This window comes from Tauraco erythrolophus, chromosome 4, assembly GCF_009769465.1.
Source record: "Tauraco erythrolophus isolate bTauEry1 chromosome 4, bTauEry1.pri, whole genome shotgun sequence".
NCBI classification, from domain to species: Eukaryota; Metazoa; Chordata; class Aves; order Musophagiformes; family Musophagidae; genus Tauraco; species Tauraco erythrolophus.
In genome coordinates, this window is record NC_141468.1 from 22,011,807 (window position 1) to 22,030,747 (window position 18,941).

The window sequence follows — 18,941 nt, forward strand, 5'->3', positions numbered from 1 at the left end:
GCTTTACAGAGGAGATCTTTAATTAGTGGATTCCATTATACAAAACCATGAAAATAATTTCTCCTATTTACACTATTTCTTACTGAACTACATAACCTTGGATAAAAAGTTACTAAATCTATTTACTAGTTTATTTATTTGCTCCTTTCTATGTATTTCTAGAGAGGTCATTCTAGGACACTTCACTTTCTCATGAAAAGCCACAATAATATTATTCATTTTTATAAACATGTAATACACACAAATACAATACATACAGGCATTCTTATAGTTTTAAGAGTATAGCTGAATATATAAAATATTGGATATTATGGAAAGACATGTTAAATCCAGATGAACCGTTTTGGTAGTAGTATCTCAGAATAAAACAATCAGAGCAATTGCTAACACAAGAGAAAAAGCAATTTAGGCAACTTCTTTATTTCTGTGCTCTGTTAATACCAGTATGTTAAGTATTCACATGCCAGTTAGAAAGAGTCATGAAGGTTTAGATTAATATATCATTCCTACACAAACTATGATGAAAAATACATATAGAATTGTATCTAGTATATAAAAACAGTACAAATCCTCTTCTTCAGGGCATCTAACAAGAAAGAAACCTGCATTATTCTCAGCTGCAGAGTTGATATGAAACAAAGAAAATGGTGTTATAATGCTGAGTAGAAGGTCATGCACAATTGGACAGGATGCATGCACACAGATTCCCTCAGAGACTTCTCAGGTGTATACACAGTAGGGAAGAGTCTCAAAATTTTCCCTAGTCAGAATTTATTCCATGTGGTGATAGGGGGTTACTACACTAGCATATATGGTTACTAGTTTTCTTTTACAACATACAACCTTTTATTTCCTCAAGCTATGAAAAGCAATTAATTTAAGTTCGCAGTCAGGACAACATACTGCTAAAGATTTTACAGTACTCCCACAAGCTGAAAACCATCAGTACTGAAATACCACAAACCAGACTTAAGATCCTATACAGTTTAGGGTAAAGATAAGGATGTCTAATTTTACCTTTCCTTCCCTTACAGACTTTTTACTTCTTAGCAATATTTTTAAAACAACTAGTGGTTTTTGCAGTATCATTCTCATAATAGAGTCAATATGTTTAACTTTTTATGGAAAGTTGAGCAAAACACCCATTAGGTGCCAGTGTCACAAGCCTCAAAACTTTAAGGCACTTGTATCTTCAAAAATAGAGCGAAGAACTTCAAACCCATTATCCACACAGCTTTCAGCACGGAATGCGAGCTCTTCATAGGCCAATCTTATTTTAAACCAGAAACTTCCACCACAAAGAGCAAAGTATATTTCACTGAAAGAAGACCAGATTAGTAGTGCACAGTGGTTATTTTCCTGGGTGGGCTTTTTCTGGTGGTTTGTTTTTTTTGTGTGTGTGTTTGTGGTTTTTTTTAATTACATAGAGGAAACTTTGATTTTAACACCTAAATCTTGAGACAAATCCACTGACATTGAGCACATTTAAGCTCAAAAACTTCTGCCACCCAAGAGGTAGCTATGGTATCTGCAGTGTAGATGGATCATTCTTTAGCACAAATTATAAATCAAGACTTTTCTTTTACTGTGTAACTCTTGGCTGGACAAACGTTACCTGTTGAAATTAAAACCACGCAGAGAGGAAAGCTGTTTGAGGAAAATGCAGCAAAATGTTCCCCTACAACCTGCCCCTTGCCCACTCTAGCTCACCAGTCTGATGTGACTGAAGGGAAAGACAGCATCTAGACACTGCTAGAAAAAATACCATCACTAAGATTTACTGAGGGGAAAAAACCCCCAAAACATCTGACAAGATGGTGGATCAACTGACTGGACAAAGATGGGAACAAAGAATTGAAAATTGCAACAAAAAGCATGAGAAAGCCTGAGAAGAGGAGAGCTAAGTAAGAATCTTGAATCAGGGAACAAGGAATAGCCAGGCGAAAGGACTGAGCAAGGTTCAGGAGGGACAGGCAAAAGAACACATTCCCACTTCAATGCAGCAATCTCCTGACTCCATAAAGGAATCCAAGACCTACAAAGCTCAGTATGTCTCTGTATACAGCAGCTATTAATGAAAACCACTCATAGCATGTGTATATTTATCTTCCAGCGCTTTTGCACACCAAGGACAACAAACTATTACATGTAGATAATTCAATTTGAAAATGAAGAAAACCCTAAGCCTACAAGTCCAAGCCTCAAAAGTTAAGACAGAACTCTGCGTCACTTTTGAAACTTTAATATAGCCTCTGTATTTATATCTCAATATAACGTTCATATTTCAATATAGAACATATTTTTCCCTAATAGTCTTAATTTGTCCAGTACACTGAGAGGACCTGGTTCTGAAGCATACTTCGGTCTCACAGGTCAAAAATGCTGAACGTGGCAGCAGTATTACAGAAAACAACAGGTCCTAACTCGCACACTTGGCTCTGTGATTTCAAAAGCACTCTTGTAACATTGTTCGTGCTTGAACTAACATATTTCAGCGTGTGTGCATTACAATGATTACATCCATTAATCAATGCAACACTGCATCCCATCATAATGCAGTTTTACAACATACCATAGGTTCGGAGGCACCATTTTGTAAATAGAAACAAGACATCCCTTGGACCTAAAGAGAGCATAATTGTAAGCACTGTGTGTGTTTCTAAAGCATACACTCTGTCAAACACAACTGTTTGAGACGTTTTGCCAAGAACTAACAACTCTTTCTTTTAGTTTCTTTGTAAAATCCCAGATTTTACTAATAAAAGTAAATCATGGTTCCAGTTATGCACAGAACATAAGCAGGAGACTTCACTCCTACTTATTTCCTCTTGATCTGCTGAGGCAACAGGGTGCAGAAGGCAGCCAAAAGAGCTCAAATTAGACAGAATATATAGTAATATAGAAAACAACTCTGTTGAATGTCATTTGCTCCTCCTTTTAGACAGCTGTAGAATGTATCCAACAACAGAGAGAGAATTAAGAGAGATCAAGGAGAGTTCTGAAAAAATAGCTACAGGAATTCTAAGTGGAAAGTGTTAACTGTAAGACTACCCAGGACAGAGTAAGAAAAGCAAACAGAAAAGGTTAAGTCCTGTGTGCTGGGTTTATGTGATGGGGTTTTAGAAGCATGGGAGAGGCTGTGGAGACAGCCCCTGTATGGAGATGCCAGAAACTTCCCTGGCTCCAAAACTGGTCAGACCGGCCTGTGACCAGGTTGGACCTCCCATCCCCTCAGGCCCGGGCTGAGCCATCAGCGCCTCTGCGAACGCCCTATTGAACGCCCTATTTAACACGGGATGAAGGAACCTGAGCCAGGCAGGACATACAGTTAAGAGAGGGGGGAGGTAGGCAGCTGGTTCCCCCGCCCCCAGGTGGGTGGCTGTGGCGGAGATGGCCGCGGTAGCACCCGCTGGGCAGAGTTCATCCTGCCAGGACTGCTGAGGTGCATCAGGCCAGTCTGGCCTGGCATGGCTGCAGCAGAGGAGGACTGAAACGTGAAAGAAACAACTACGTAGACACCACAATCAGTGATGATGGAGCGGGAGGAGGTGCCAGAGCTGAGATTCCCCTGCAGCCTGTGGTGGGATGGCAGGTGGCCCCCCTGCAGCCCATGGAATTTAATGGTGGAACAGAGATCCATCAGCAGTCTATGGAGAACGCCACACTGAAGCAGAAATGCCTGTGCCTAAGGGAGGTCGTAGATTGTCTCAGTGGGAAGGATCGCCCATGCTGCTGGAGACTGATGACGAGGCAGAGATAAACCTGAAGTCCATGGAGGACCCCACATCAGAGTGAGTGGCTGCACCCTAAGGACCCGTGAGTCTGTGGGAAAAGCTTGCCGTGGAGCAATCTGATGGGTAAAGATTGCATCCTGTTGGAAGGACTCATGTTCAAGAAGTCTGTGGTTTGTATTTCGCCGTGAGGAGGGGCCCCAACGGAGCAGGGGAAAGTGTAAGGAGTCATCCTCCTTTAAGGAAGGAGTGGCAGAAACAGCGTGTGACAAACTAATCTGCAAACCCCCAATTCCCCCATCCCCCTGCGACGCCAGAGGTCGAGCTGGGAAGAAGCAAAGAAGCAAGGGGTGGGGGAAAGGTGTTTTTAAGATCTGGTTTTGTTTCTTGTTATCCTCTCAAGTAACTGTTAACAAATTAAATTGGTTTGTTCCCAAATGGAGTCTGTTTTGCCAGGGGCCATGGGTGGTGGGTGTTATCTCCAACCTCAGGCCTTTTGTTACATTTTTCTCCCCTCCACCCCACTAAGAGGAAGGAGGAGCGAGTGACCTCATGGTAGCTTAGCTGCCGGCTGGGGAAAACCACACTGTCCTTTAATGGTGCCCAATGCAGGGCTGCGGAACTCAAGATAAGGATAGTGATTGGGAGAGCTAACAGAGCAAAACATGGGCTCCACAGTGTTGAAGCGGAAAAGGATCCTGGGGAATCTGGATTGTTGTAACTGGTGAAGGTATGAGGGGTGTATTGTTTGTAAATTGTCATTCTTGTTCAGTAGTGTGATGATGCCATTGTAATGCTGATGCAACTGAAATTTTTGCCTAAATACAGCATTCGCAGAGGTGCTGATTGGCTTGGCCCTGGCCAGAGGGGACAGGGGTCTGACGTGGCCAGAGTTTTGGTTTTGGATGCCAGTTTTGGCATCTCTGTACAGGAGCTATGTCTGCAGCCCCTCTCCTGCTACCAAAACCCCACCACGACATCATGTAAACCCAGCACAGTCCTGTATAAGAGGTTACAATGCAGATAATAAAGATACTAAATCTGAGAGTAATGAATCAGTAGCTGAAAACAGATTAGCTGCAAGGAAAAAAAAAACCCACAAAACCCAACACTGATCATATGGGGAGGAAAGAACAGACAAAGGCAAACAAAGAGCCAGATAAAAGCACTAGAAAGACATGAAAGAGTCCTGGACAAGGACACCCAGGATGAGGGGGCAGAGTTGTAAGGCCTGAAACTAAACACTAGTGCCTACTAGACACTGCAAGGCTGATGCCTAACTTCAGCATGGGAGCACTGCATTACACACAGTTCTACTTACGGACGAGATGACCTCCTTAAATCTTGTAATGCAATTAAAATATTGAAACAGGTGGAAAATGTATCACCAGAAAGAAGTTATTTTCCTAAAATTCGGTAAGTTATTATCCTCTACATTACTAGCAATTTCACTTCTTTCCAATTTCAATTTTTTCTTGATTCAAAGCAGACCATGTCTTACCTGTTTGTCAACATGTTTACGTAACAGTGTATGAGGGGTGAACCCTAAACCAAAAAGTCCAACAAAATACTGACAGAACCATAAATAGTACTTCAGTCCAAGTTTTGCCTGTATTACTGGAGTAGCCTGATCACTTTAAATACCAATCAAAAAAATAAAATCAGGTACTATTATTTTCTCTTGAAAGTCTTTGAACAGTCAAAAGTAGAAACCAGTAGTTTCTGCAATACTATCAACACCACTTTCAGAACTCTTGGATGTATTTCAGCAGTGAAAATAAGAATGTTAGAATCTGTCAAATAAATGGTCAAAATTACAGTTACATAGTATTAGTAAGAATACAATTATTTATAGTTACCAGCTGCAATTCTTGCTGCTTTGGCATAGTTTCCATTTTCAATGCACGATATCAATTCACTTCGGTCTTCCAGTGTGTGTCTTCGTATAAGTGCTGGTTTACCTTTACCACACTTCGGTATGCTGAAACTACGAAAGCATTAATATTAAAACCATTACTTGATAATTAACATTGTTCACTATTAATCAAGCCTTTGAAAAAAGAATTTAAAATTCATCAGTACACAGTAAAAAGTACAGTAAAATTCATGTAAAAATGTAATGTTAAATTCATCAGTACACAGAGCAGCAAGCTCCAACAAATTTTATATAACAAACACAAACAATTACATAAAAGCTAAACCCCATATTATTTTCATGTACAGAACTGCCTGGCTATCAGCAAAAGACAAACAGTACGCGATTGCACCTCAACTGCTGTACAGGTTATAAATGTCCAAATGAGAGAAGTTGCTTTGTCTCCAGTGTTACAGTGGACACTGGCCAAACAGAAACATGCTCTGGGAAACAGTTCCAGGAAACAGAATTATTTTCTCTTTCATTTTTCACTACAAATTCGAGTCTTTCAGTTGTGGAATGTCTACACACAAAATGGGAAATTTGCTTTCTGCACACTTGAGTTTTCTTTAACAGATCAAAGAATCTGAATAGCAATTATTCTAGATCAAATCCTCAACATATCACATTCACAACAGATGCAGTATTAAACTCTGTTTCTGAAGACCTGTTTGACATGACTGCATTAATACCATTCACTCAAATGGTTTAATACCAATCTTGAACACATTAATAGAGCCTCCTTTGTTTGTTTTTTTTTGTTCGCCTTTTTTTTTTAAAAAAAAAAACAACAAACAAAGAACAAACAGATTTACCCTATAATCCTGTATGCCCCACCCTCATAGCCTGCGACTGAAGACAGCTATCTCTTACTCAGAGACTAGTATGCTTTTGGAAGATGGAGATCAATGGTGGCAGAGGTGACCACTCTGACAGTCCTACCTTTAACAACAGACTTCACAAAGAGAAGGTTGATAGTTGGTACACTGGTGCAATCACCATCGCAGTAACTACACAGTAATCCAAGTCACAGGCTGATAATCTGCAGTTACACAGCTACTGAGTTTACCTTCCCTGTGTACAAGACTCTGCTTTGGAAACTGCTTTGGAAACCGCTTCTCTCCTCCCCTCCCCTCCCGAGAGGGAGGCTCCGGGGTGATCTTATAGCAGCTTTCCAGTATTTAAAGGGGGCCTACAGGAAAGCTGGAGAGAGACTTTTTACAAGGGCATGTAGTGATAGGACAAGGGGCAATGGATTTAAACTGAAAGAGGGGAGATTTAGATTAGATATAAGGAAGAAATTTTTCACTCAGAGGGTGGTGAGGCACTGGAACAGGTTGCCCAGAGAAGTTGTAGATGCCCCATCCCTGGAAGTGTTCAAGGCCAGGTGGGATGAGGCTTTGGGCAACCTGGTGTAGTGGAGGGTTTCCCTGCCCATGGCAGGGGGGTTGGAACTTGATGATCTTTGAGGTCCCTTCCAAACCTAACCATTCTATGAAATAAACACACCCATTTTTATCATTCAGGATCAGGAAGTAATTAAAACAAGATACTATGCACACAAACATGTGTATGCGTCTATACAGAGCAAGAAAAGCATAGTCAAGTATAAAGTGTAACTTCCCAGACCTGCAAGAACCTGAATTCAAAAAAAGATTAATAGCAATCCTGAAAAGTGTCTCGGATTTGACACACAACTGAGAAAACTGTAATGTACTCTTTTTTCTAAAATTTATGCAACCCTTTCATGTGAGTCACAAGCAGTATAGAAAACTGATATATTCAATCTCAAATTTGCATTTCAGATTTACAGGTTTACCTTGAGTTACACAAAAGACTGTTACTAGATGAAATACTAGATTCTGATGCACAGCGGCGACGAGGCTCAACTTTTCTTCCTGGAGTATCATCTAATGCTCTCTCTTTGCTTCCATCTCCGAAACCATTTGACAGACCTAGAGCATAACAAAAAAATACACCACATCAAACCAGAAACCATACCATTTTCATTAATGACTTTTTGTATTCACACATTGTATTGTTATTGTTCTGTACTTCAAGTATTTTGATGTGACGAAAAAGAAAGAACATGAACATTAACAAAATATTTCATTGCAAAACACAGTATTATAAATAGGAGGTTCCTGTAGCCCAGGTTTTAAAGATAGGATTAAAATCTAGGTAACAAAAAAAAAGGTGAAGATTATAATATGAGAAATGCCAAATGGAATATCAAATCAGTCTCTGTATGCAGTGTTTCCAACTATTAAGACAGTCAGGCTGCAGAAGCTGAGTGAAAAAAACAAACAAACAAACAAAAAAACAGAAAAAAAAATGTTACAAACCAGACAGATTTATCAAGTCAACACAAGACTCATTTGAATACAATGTTACAACTGTAAGTCAAGAAATACTGAAAATCCTTTTCAAACACTGGAACTAAAGAGTAGTAAGGATTCCCTTCTCACGCTATCTAGTTCTTCCGGAAAGTCTTTCTACTTTAGGCTATTCAGACTGACATCATCACGTCTGTTTCCTGGGATCGACAATCAATAATATACACTTTTTTTTTTGGCTATCCTTCCCTTGGCACAAGTTCATATACATCCAATGATATTATATTTTAGTTTCATAACTGTAATGAAAATGTAACAGAAGGCTTTTATATTACAAGCTACTGATTTGATGCGCTGCCACCAATCCTGCTCTGGGTTTGCTAATTCACAAACGGTACAGTTCTTACTAAGCCATTTCCCTATTTGATTAAAGGGACAAATGAAAAGGTTTAAGATAGTTTTCTGAAGACTTTCTGGGGGAGAGTGGTAGGGGTGGGGGCAAATTAGGACTAAAAAAAGAAAGAATCCAACATAGACTCCAGAGTATCAACAGAAATGAATTGGCTAAAGACACTGGTACTAGCCTGCCATCAGCTACTGCAAGCTGTAGGCTGCAAAGAGAACAACATTTTAACATGAATTCAATTTTAAGCACACTTACTTCCTTACAATAAATAAAAGTTTTTACGTAGGCATACGATCAGCATGCTTCTCATAATGCAGAAGAGTGCTACCCATCCCAGCCATCCTATTATCAGAGTCTTAAATGTCATCATGATCTTTCTTCATTCAGGCATAGTCAATTAAGCTTGTGTAACTTCACATGCCTCTCCACAGAGCATTACACTGCAAGACAATTATGGCAGAACTCCCTTTATTAAGTTTTAATTCTTCCAGTCTGGTTGCTACAAAGACCTCTGCAAAGAAGGCTGACAACTAAGCAACTTGAGCTTAGCAAGTTACTTTACACGATCCAGTCGTATTTCAAGTCATTTCCACACAGCGATTTAAGGGATTTCCTCCTCCATGCCCAGAAGAGATTCCATTTGAATTATCAACACAATTTTAGATTTTTAAGAGAAAAAGGAGGATTTATTCAATACTCTGAAAGATTTACAGATAAGCATTCTCTTTCATAGTCATTTAATTGACATTGTAGAACGTTCATTTAAGAGTGTTTCGTACGCCTTTGATTTCCTATATAAGAAAAAAATCATTATAAAGGTGGTATTGTCTTGAGTGTTCAAGCACCAAACTACATGCTATTCATTAATCTTGTTTGCATCCTCAGCAAGTCAGTACAAACAGCTGGAGATGAAGCAGGAGTTCAGTCTCAGACCATGCTGAACGACCCGTCAAAATTCCCCTACAAACTATCGCAGTACACCTCACATAGCATGTGAAATGAAAAGCTGAAAAAAAAATCTGCAAAGATAAAAAGGAGATCTCTCTGGTCTCTGAAAATAACTATTTTCTATTCTTAAGATATCCGGTCAGACCTATTTTTCAAGTGAGGTGTAGAACTGTTTTGTTTTCATCCTGCCACAAGCCAGAGATACATTACTCAATTTATCATTCTAGCATCTAGCGAATATATATCAGCTATCAGCAGAAACAAATTAGATCACAGTTTAAATTTTAAATTTAAAGACAGATCAAGTAAATATTGCTACCAGAACCAGAGCACAGTTCAGGTTTCCAATGGACTGAGAAAGTGAAAGAAAATACCTCTTTATTCTTCTAAGAGTATGTAGGAAACGTTTAACCGTATCTGCACCAAATATGACTTGGCTATGTATCCCAGTTCTGTATGCATGTGTATATCCAGGACAAAAGAAATTAGGGAGTAGTTTCACATTTTGATCGCAGTTTATGATTGTGCTGCTGCTGAAACAGATATTTTGGTGCTCTCAGTCCCTGGCAATGGTTTCTTCTCATCACCATATCAGTACCAAGAAATACACAGTCATGTACTGAACTAGTTTATCAGCCATGCATTGGGCAAAGCAACCAAGTGATGGCCTGATTGCTGATGTTGAGGGACAAGGGAAGCAACAGAAACATGCAACTATAGCAATGGAGACAGCTCTCTGCAGTGATAGCCCAGTCCTATACAGGTTTAAACATAACCTACGTTAAAAGTTTAATGACTCATTTACTAATGTAAGTTTTTAAGATTACAGTAAGTAAAGTTTTTTCAATCCGCAGAATGGTCACCAACAGTGGAAAAAAAACCCCACTAACCTTTTCCTGACAAATAAGGAATAATAAAAGGAATATAAGGAATATTAAGATGCAAAAGAATTTAGAGCTTCTCAGACACATTTCTCTCTTGCTTGTGGAAGTACGAACAACAAAAGACATGCGGGCTCTCAGGAGGAACCATTTTCCTGAATATCAAGCCCTGAATGACATGAGCTTACGCAGTCCATAAGACTCAATTTATACAACCCACTTTTCAGAAATTATAAGGAATAGGCATTATGTTAAGATAGGAAGACCTCAATGCTTATTTTAAACAAAACACACTCATATCTAGTCACAGACGCAGCAGTTCTCAAGTCACCTCATTGCTTGACAGAAAAATCCAGGCAATAAAATGCAAGTGCTTTATGGTATCACTGATGTGCACAAAGTAAACAGATATACTATATTTACGTGCTATAACTGGGAATTTGGTTTCGTAGATCATGACGAAACTCTTTCTCTAATGAATCAAGAAACATCCGATCTCCTGTAGCTACTAGAATAAGTGAGATTAAAGAAGATTCCCATTTGCTTTAAGGAATTTGTGTTTTATTGGCTCAAAAGATATTACTAAGAAGGTCAAATAAAGAAAATCCATGGGAGAAATAACTCATCCTGCTTTTGCAGATTAGTAGCCTGGGTAAGCCTGCAACAAATCTACATATTTACATTTTCCAAAAGCTCATGATTTTGTTAGATCAACTGAGCTTTCTCTACAGTCACAGAGAGAGTACTAAGTCAGGTACTGAACTTCCTACACACAACCCCTCACCAACGTCCTTGACTGAGAAAAACACCCCCCCCTCCAAACTCCAAATATCAAACTAAAACCTTTCATTACTGGATTATTCCTTTTTATTTTTGCTTCTGTTCTTAAGTGTCTTCAAAAAGCAGTCCACCTCTCAGTCAGAACTGGAATTTTTTTCATTAAAAAACAGAATCCACAAATAGTGAAGTCTGCTATCAATCTTAAGTGCAGGGTTACTGCCATTTCTAATCTTCAGCTTCACTTTACATAGAAAGTTTACTGCCACGTCAATCATGGCACATAACACCCATAACCTTTTTGAAAATAAAGAAACATTAACAAACAGCTGTAAATTAAGAAGAAAAAAAAAAAAAAGCCAAAGATGATCAGCTTGATACTTTTTCACTGGTCTCTCACTGTCCTGAAAATTGTATTTGCCAGGAAACGTTTCCACTTTTTCTCAACAGTAGCAGTTCTTAAACCGCAATTAGAACTTTCGCTGACTTCCTACATCAGTAAGTTTGAATCTTGTTGCCCATATCAAATTAACGGAAGCAGGAAAAGGTAACTCCAGAAAGATAGCAGAAGTTCAGAAAAAATGAAAGAGGAACAAAACTCAGAACACTCCAAGGAGCGGTATGCTCCATGAATGTACAAAATACTGCCACAGAATACAAAACTCGTATAAAATTATTCTAAAGCAATTAAAACTTTATTATGCATAGCTTGATGTAAACTCAAGCATATCCAAATGTGAGATGAAGTCCTATATTAAAATCACAGGAGAAGAGGTGAGAAATAATGAAAACCATTAAATAATATGACCCACTAAAATAGTGGGAGCATTCAAAGGAGGACTGCACACAGCACACCTGCACTTATATAACACTATTTAGTTCATTTTACCAAGCAAGGACTAATCAAGTCCTGACTTGTGCACTTACCCAGCACCGATGATGTTAGTCTTCATTAAATATATATATTAAAAAAAATTGTGTATTTTTAATAAAACTACTTAAACGTACAAAAATAGATAAAACATTTTTTGTATGTTTTACTTCTCCAAGGAAGATCAGATTCATTTTTGGGAAAAGGAAGAGGATGGAGATGGAACATTCTTAACTAATCTGCTCTCACAGAGCATGTTCTGGGAATAAGAACGCTGGGATTGGTAAAAATCTGCGACCAATTTGTGTCACATATACTACAACATGTACAACTTTATAACTTACGGGCAATGGGGCAATATATTGAATGAAGAGCATAGTTTCATATATGTCAAAGACTTCCTCCAACAGTGTTCATTTTTTGTGTTTGTTTTAAGGATGGCTGGTGTCTCCAACATGATCCAAAATAATTACTTCAAATGTAATTGTCTTTCTGCGTTGCAAAATGATCATTTAATTGAATTCCATTCCATGTTGAGGATAACAGAAAATAATTAGGATCCAAAGAGATAAATACCCAGCATGATATTAGTTAATATGAGAACCTGGAAGACAGTGAAAAAGCCATTAAGTCTCTCTGAAAGGAAACAGAGCTTTCAAATAAATAAGCCATCCTTACAGAAGCGTCCAGAGACAATGAGAATGACACAAGTGTTCCACATATTCTAACACTAACATTCAACTAAAGTTTCAAAAAGGGCAAAATTAGATTAAAAGTTTCATTTTGATTCAATCCTCTTTCTTGAAAGAGAAAATATATGCAAGTCATTGAAAAGTACAGAATAAAACCTCCACGTGCATGATATGCATCAAGAATACGGTTTTGAAATGTATCTAATAAGAGTAAGAAGCGGGATAACCCTAATTTAAGAGGATTTATATACACACGTATGCACAGACAGGGTAAAGGAATACTTTAAGGTAATAAATAATCAGAAGTTCCACAATGTTTTAAAAAAGTGAACCTTAGAGTAGCCCTATAAATGTCTGCTTCCAACAGTAAATTCTGAAGTGCAGAAAGAATACTAGAAACAATCCTTCTTTTCAGAATACACAGATGAATATCTGAGCACATCAAAGTTTACAGTTCCTAAAACAGTCTTCAGTATGCAAACAAAATGGGAGCCACTTACTCAGAAAGATGATACAAAGTTTGGTGTGAAGAGTCCCCTTGGAAATGAAGCTTTTAAAACTTGCTTACAATTTGGTTGTGGCCAAAGATAGCAAAGAAAGCTCAGTGTGAGCCTATGACATGGCACCTACACACTACACAGCAGTAGCTTCCAAGATCCTAAACAGAAAAATTTCATCTTTGTTGGTTTGAGTAACACATAATGAACACAGTTTGGTCGCTTGCTGATTAGTCATTTTACATGTTTCAAAAGAAAGCTTAAGAATTTATCCTGTAACTACTAATTTTCTTCAAAATTTGTGAATAAGAAATGTCTCTGGCTAATCAGATGAGAGTGTGCTAAACCAGCTGAATCTGAATTGCACAACAGAAAGGAAAATAATCAACATTTAATAACTACAGCTTCCACAAGGTAAGACTGTCTGTTGCTCTGTGCACTACAACAATAGGATCACTGTATTGTAGAACAATTGTTCAAGACATTTAAAAAATATACAAGTGGGAGGTAACACTAGTGAAGGAGTTTGCAAACAATCCAGAAAAATTTGAAAAGAAAAAAAGAGCACACAAGCAGAAACGTTTCTCAAACAAACGTTTTACAACTTCTTCTAGAGAGTATCTGCTGTTCCAATGGTATTGAAAAGACTGATGACAGTAGTAAGTGTAGTAGAAAATGCCATTAAAAAGTACAAGCAGAAAACTTGAAGAAGTCAAAACTAACTTTACAAATTGAATTCTTTAGTCAACTCTAGCTTATATGATTTATGACATGTATTTTTACAATCTTACAAGACTTCAGTGCCTGAAACACACATAGATCGATGTTATGTCATTCAGGATCCAAGAAATATAATGACTGCAGAAAACCAGTAATATTTAGGACCATTTAGAAGATAATTACTTCTAATTATCTTGGCAAAGACTACTTGTGAGGACTTAAGATCAGATTTTTTTTTTTTTCTGAATTATGCAGTAATGCAAACAGTAAAAATTCTTTACAAAAAATACTTTCTTACACATTTTCCATTTGAAGATTTCTATTTTCACACCTATCAAATCCTGATATCAATTATAAGAAATAAAACTTGAATTAATAATTTTCATTTTCAATGAAAAAGCACGATAATCAATATATTGCATCAAAAACCTAGTACCTAGCAGTCCTTCAGAGTAGCCCAGCAGGACCTACAAAGGCAGGCTATTTCAATTCCTAAATGGAACTAACTTCTTTTTCTTAAATCACTATCTAAAGGATTTTACATGGAGCTTTTATCAACACTTTTTTTTTTCTTCTTTGAAAGCAAATGTTTCCCTGTAATTCGAGAATGCAATTGCTGGGCATGGTATCCAAAGAAAAGGAAAGAGACGGACAGCTAAATTTCAGAGCTCTCTTACGTAAGCACATCCAGCAATCCTACTCTATTAAAAAGGAAACAAACCATTTACCATTTATTTGCTTTTTACAGCTATTTAGAAAAATCGTTTCTTAATTTGTGCCTCATTCTATGACAGCGAACAGAAACTGAAACTGAAGTTGCCATCTGAAAGAAAGATGACGGCAGAAACTTTTACCAGAGATCTGCCACTCCTGAGGTGACACACAGCCCAACACAATAAACTGCAAGTCCTTCAATTAGCCCGTTACTTTGTAAGTTACAGAGCTGCATTTTTGGATCCAATTGTACTTTGAGAGGTATTTCACACAGGGAGATGAAAACTTCAAGTGATTCAGTATAAAAGATCCAGTACATAATAAAGGCATGTAATACTTTCTATGATAGCTTGCACCATACTTGGGGAAGTGAATGATCTGAATCCTTTTAGAGACCATAACATCACTAAAAATTTATTCCAGCCTAGCAAAAATTAACAGTGCTTGTAATCTTGTCTTCCTGGCTTCAACGAAAGCAGCTGCAAAGATAAAACAAGATGCTTCACTGCTCATGCAGCCAACCTGACAGTGCTCGTCAAGCGAAGATAATACAGGGCTATTAAACACCAACCCAGCTTTGCTATGTTTAGCCAGCGCTGAACTTAAAGAGTTAAAATAAGACTGACTCGTATGTTCATATCTTCGTATCTAATCAGATGAATCCATAGTTATGTTTTTTCTTTTCCTCCTCAGACATAAAATACTTTTATTTTCAACAAAAAAAATAATAATTTATAGAACTTGGGAGTACTTAGTCATTCTTATCAGCTGAAGGTTAGTTCTCAACCTCTGCTTTAATCTCCATTTTTTTCCAATGACGTGCTGTTAGAAAGTAATTTCTGAGTGACAGCTGTATTATTACAGCTTTGGAGGGAGGGGAAAGGGAAAAGGAAGGGAAGAAATGTAAAGGAAGAAAAGTGGAAAAAAAGGAACGAGGAGAGAACAGAAAGCGAAAGTGTGGGGAGCTTTACCATGCTAGGATAGCATGGCCTGACAAACTCCATCCAAGTGACAGCATGACCAATGAATGCTGTTCTGGTACCAACAAAATAAAAGCAACTTTGTTTCAAGTGTTTTACCTATTCAAGGGGCAATGGATTGAAACTGAAAGAGGATAGATTTCGATTAGATATAAGCAAGAAATTTTTTACAATGAGGGTAGTGAAACACTGGAACAGGTTGCCCACAGAAGTTGTGGATGTCCCATCCCTGGAGGTATTCAAGGCCCAGTTGGATGAGGCTTTGAGCAACCTGTTCCAGTGGAAGGTGCCCCTGCCCATGGCAGGAAGGTTGGAACTAGATGACCTTTAAGGTCTCTTCCAACCCAAACCATTCTATCATTCTATGTTCCTTCATACAGGATACGTTCTTATGTGTACACTTCCTCTATGCACACCAAAGAAACTATGTCTGGGTACCACAATAGGAAACACAGAAGAGAGTTATCAATAAAAAATGCCCAAAAACATTTGGCTGTATGTATGATACAGTAAAAGAGTACATACTACCGTACTCTTTATGGCAGACTTTCTTCTATGCATGCAACTACATAATCTATTCTCATCTGGGGTGGGGGGGGGAAAGGGGAAAGGGTCAAAAAGAAAACATAAACAAATCCAAACAGAAACCTTTTCTGAGACACTCATCTTGCAGTCAACCACACTGTGGGAACTATCTCCCTCTCTCTCCACTCATGGTAGAATGAGCCCTAAGTCACCTGTATTTTTGACTTCCAGATTCAGTGCCCAAAGTTAGTGCTGGAGTCATTTGATTTAGTTTTATGATCATGCATCTCTTAAATCAGACCTGTAGGCGAGTATGTAGGGGTTGGATTAGATGACTTTTAAAGGTCCCTTCCAATCCAAACTATTCTATCATGTTCCAAAACAGGTCAAATCCAATGGTGATTTGACCAACTCTGGTACCTTATGTACCTGATACAAAGGACTTCACGATATCCAAGCCTGTGAATTTGAAGGCAGGCCATCTATACTCAGCCCCAACACCATGGCAAGTGTGTTCTTGATTTATAGGCACTGTGTGGATCTCCAAATTAATTATTTTTCTAATACTTCCAATAAATCCCACAGTTCTCTGTTTACCATCTGCACCACACAGAAAAATTAATGTTAAATGCCACAGATGAAGCACATAGGGGACTATGACATTTTGTTTTCTAGAAAGCCAAACCTGGGCCAAGAAATGAGCTAAGCATTCCAAAAGTGAAATGTCAGAACACAGTAAAAGGCTCCACAATTCCTACAGCATCAAGAAAGAGAGAAGGGTATCTAGAAACATTTTTTTATTATTACAGAGGATTCAGTTATATTAATCTTAGAAAACACAGCAATTATAAGTTGGATGCTAGTATCTTAAAAAACTCAGAAGATACTACATTCAAAGAAAGCCTTGCAAAAAACCTGTTAGAGCATTTTGCTCTAACATCTCCCCCAATAATTTTGGTAGTGGTGTAGTCAAACTGCACTTTCTTAGCCTTTTTTTCCTTTTTTTGGTACTTCTTTTCTTCGGCACTTTTTGGTAATTCTCTATCCTGAGAACTCAGGATCAGTTCAGTTCCTGGAGTCTCCATGTCTCTACACTTGACAAATTTAACAAGGCAGGGGATAACTCTTTTTAGGCCTTCAGAATCTCCAACACTTTGTTTGTTTGCACATACACCTTAAAAGGCTTTATGTTTTGAAGCTTCCTGAAGGCAGGCAGCTGAAGTTTCTGGACATCGCTAAGTGCTTAAATTACTAAATTTCACATCAGATTTTACAGGAGACAATCACTATGCATCTTAATAAAAAAAACCCAACAAACAAACAACAAAAAGAATAGTTTTAGTCCAAAGTATAAGGACTCTGGATCTGTCAGTAGATTTAGTCTAATTACTGCATTTTACTCATGAATATATGTATAGTTTGCTATTTACTTAGGACAGTTACGTTCTTAGAGAAGCCTGTTTTACTTCCATTTAGAGAAATGTTAACTGAACGCTGCACATATGAAGCTTGACTTTTAATCATATTGGTCTGTGCTCCAGAAAGTCAAAGATTTATTAGAAATCAAGTACTGAAGAATTAAAAACATAACCTGTACTCCATTTTACTCCATATATAATCTCTGTCCTTATCACACCAAATAATATTAAGTGGTCAATATTAAATTATACGATATGCAAGTGGAATTCATAAACAGGTTACTTACAGTTCTTAAGCGTCATCGAACATTTTGTAGCAATCGGACAGAATCAAAGTCAGCCTCGCATTTACTAATAGATCTAATACGGTGTAATTATGTTTGTTGTATATTGACAACTGCATGCCAAGTATATTTTGAGAAATGATAAATTCCCCTGCCCTCTCAAAAACCTGTGCTTTTTACTGTGCTAAATAGTCCAATTCAGTGATCCATGTTATTAAATATTTGTTCACATCCATTTCAATGCCTTTGAGAAAATCTGTGTAGCTGGAAGTAAGAAGAATACTAAGTAAACTATATGTTTTACTGAAATTTTCTATTACTGCTATGTAGCCAAGAAATAATAGGAAAAAAAAACTATACTGCACTGTAATAATCATTATTTGCAATCTTAATTCTATGGTAAGTTAAAGTGATTGCTTTAGGATAGTATATTCTAAATATTTAGTTTCTAATTAAAATAGAGAGCACCAACACAGTAACTGTGAATTACTACCGTAAATTTATGAAAGCTTAAAGATAACTGATAAAACCAAGAACATGAAAATTTAATCTGAACCTAATCCAGCATTTTACAATGGTCAAAAGCTATCTTAAAAGAGTCATTTGATCAGGAGTTTATCTTACTTAAATACAACTGACAGAGCCAAATTTTAAATGGTTGGTAACATCTACCTTCTATCCATTAACCAGAGGTAATAATTGCACCAACTAATTTCCTGATGAAAAGGATTAATCTTGGTAACAAAAGAACAAGGTAAGTATGCAATGGATATTTTGACAAGGTCACTGAACTTGTCGCAGTTAAGATTTGACATGCCTGAACTTCAAGAATCATACATCAGTCTCTGATATGACCAAAATTTCCTAAGTAAAAAAAACCTATCATCTTTTAAAATTGCTACTACCATATGAAGCAAACCCAAGACACATCGAGTATGTATAGGAAATTTTAAGAGACAACTCTCCACTATGTAGTTGTCATTTCCATATGGCAACTATGGAGAAAGATGTGCTATATATGTAAGTGACAATGCCCTAAGAGAACACTATGAAATTAAAATTTAATGCTACATTACACTATTGCTTCACATTTTTTTAACAAAGATTCACATATAAAGGGAGGTCAGAGTATTAAACTGCCTTCAGTCCTCTTTGAAGGTTAAGGCATGCTGTGCAATAGTCCCCCAGTTCTGGAAAAAAGCCAGTATTTCAATAATTATTTTGTATATAAAAAAAACAACAGATG

General features: G+C 37.5%; 1 protein-coding gene across 2 annotated transcripts in view; it reads right to left on the reverse strand.

The window, feature by feature from the left end:
- The window catches only part of BRD1 (bromodomain containing 1), a 69,868-nt gene that overhangs the window by 8,613 nt on the left and 42,314 nt on the right, over window positions 1-18,941 (reverse strand). For both annotated transcript variants that reach the window (XM_086610375.1, XM_086610374.1), the window contains exons 9-10: window positions 7,466-7,601; window positions 5,591-5,718 (exon numbers count right to left, since the gene is read on the reverse strand). In XM_086610375.1, coding sequence (XP_086466501.1) covers window positions 5,591-5,718; window positions 7,466-7,601 — 264 coding nt within the window. The remainder of the gene's footprint in view (window positions 1-5,590; window positions 5,719-7,465; window positions 7,602-18,941) is intronic.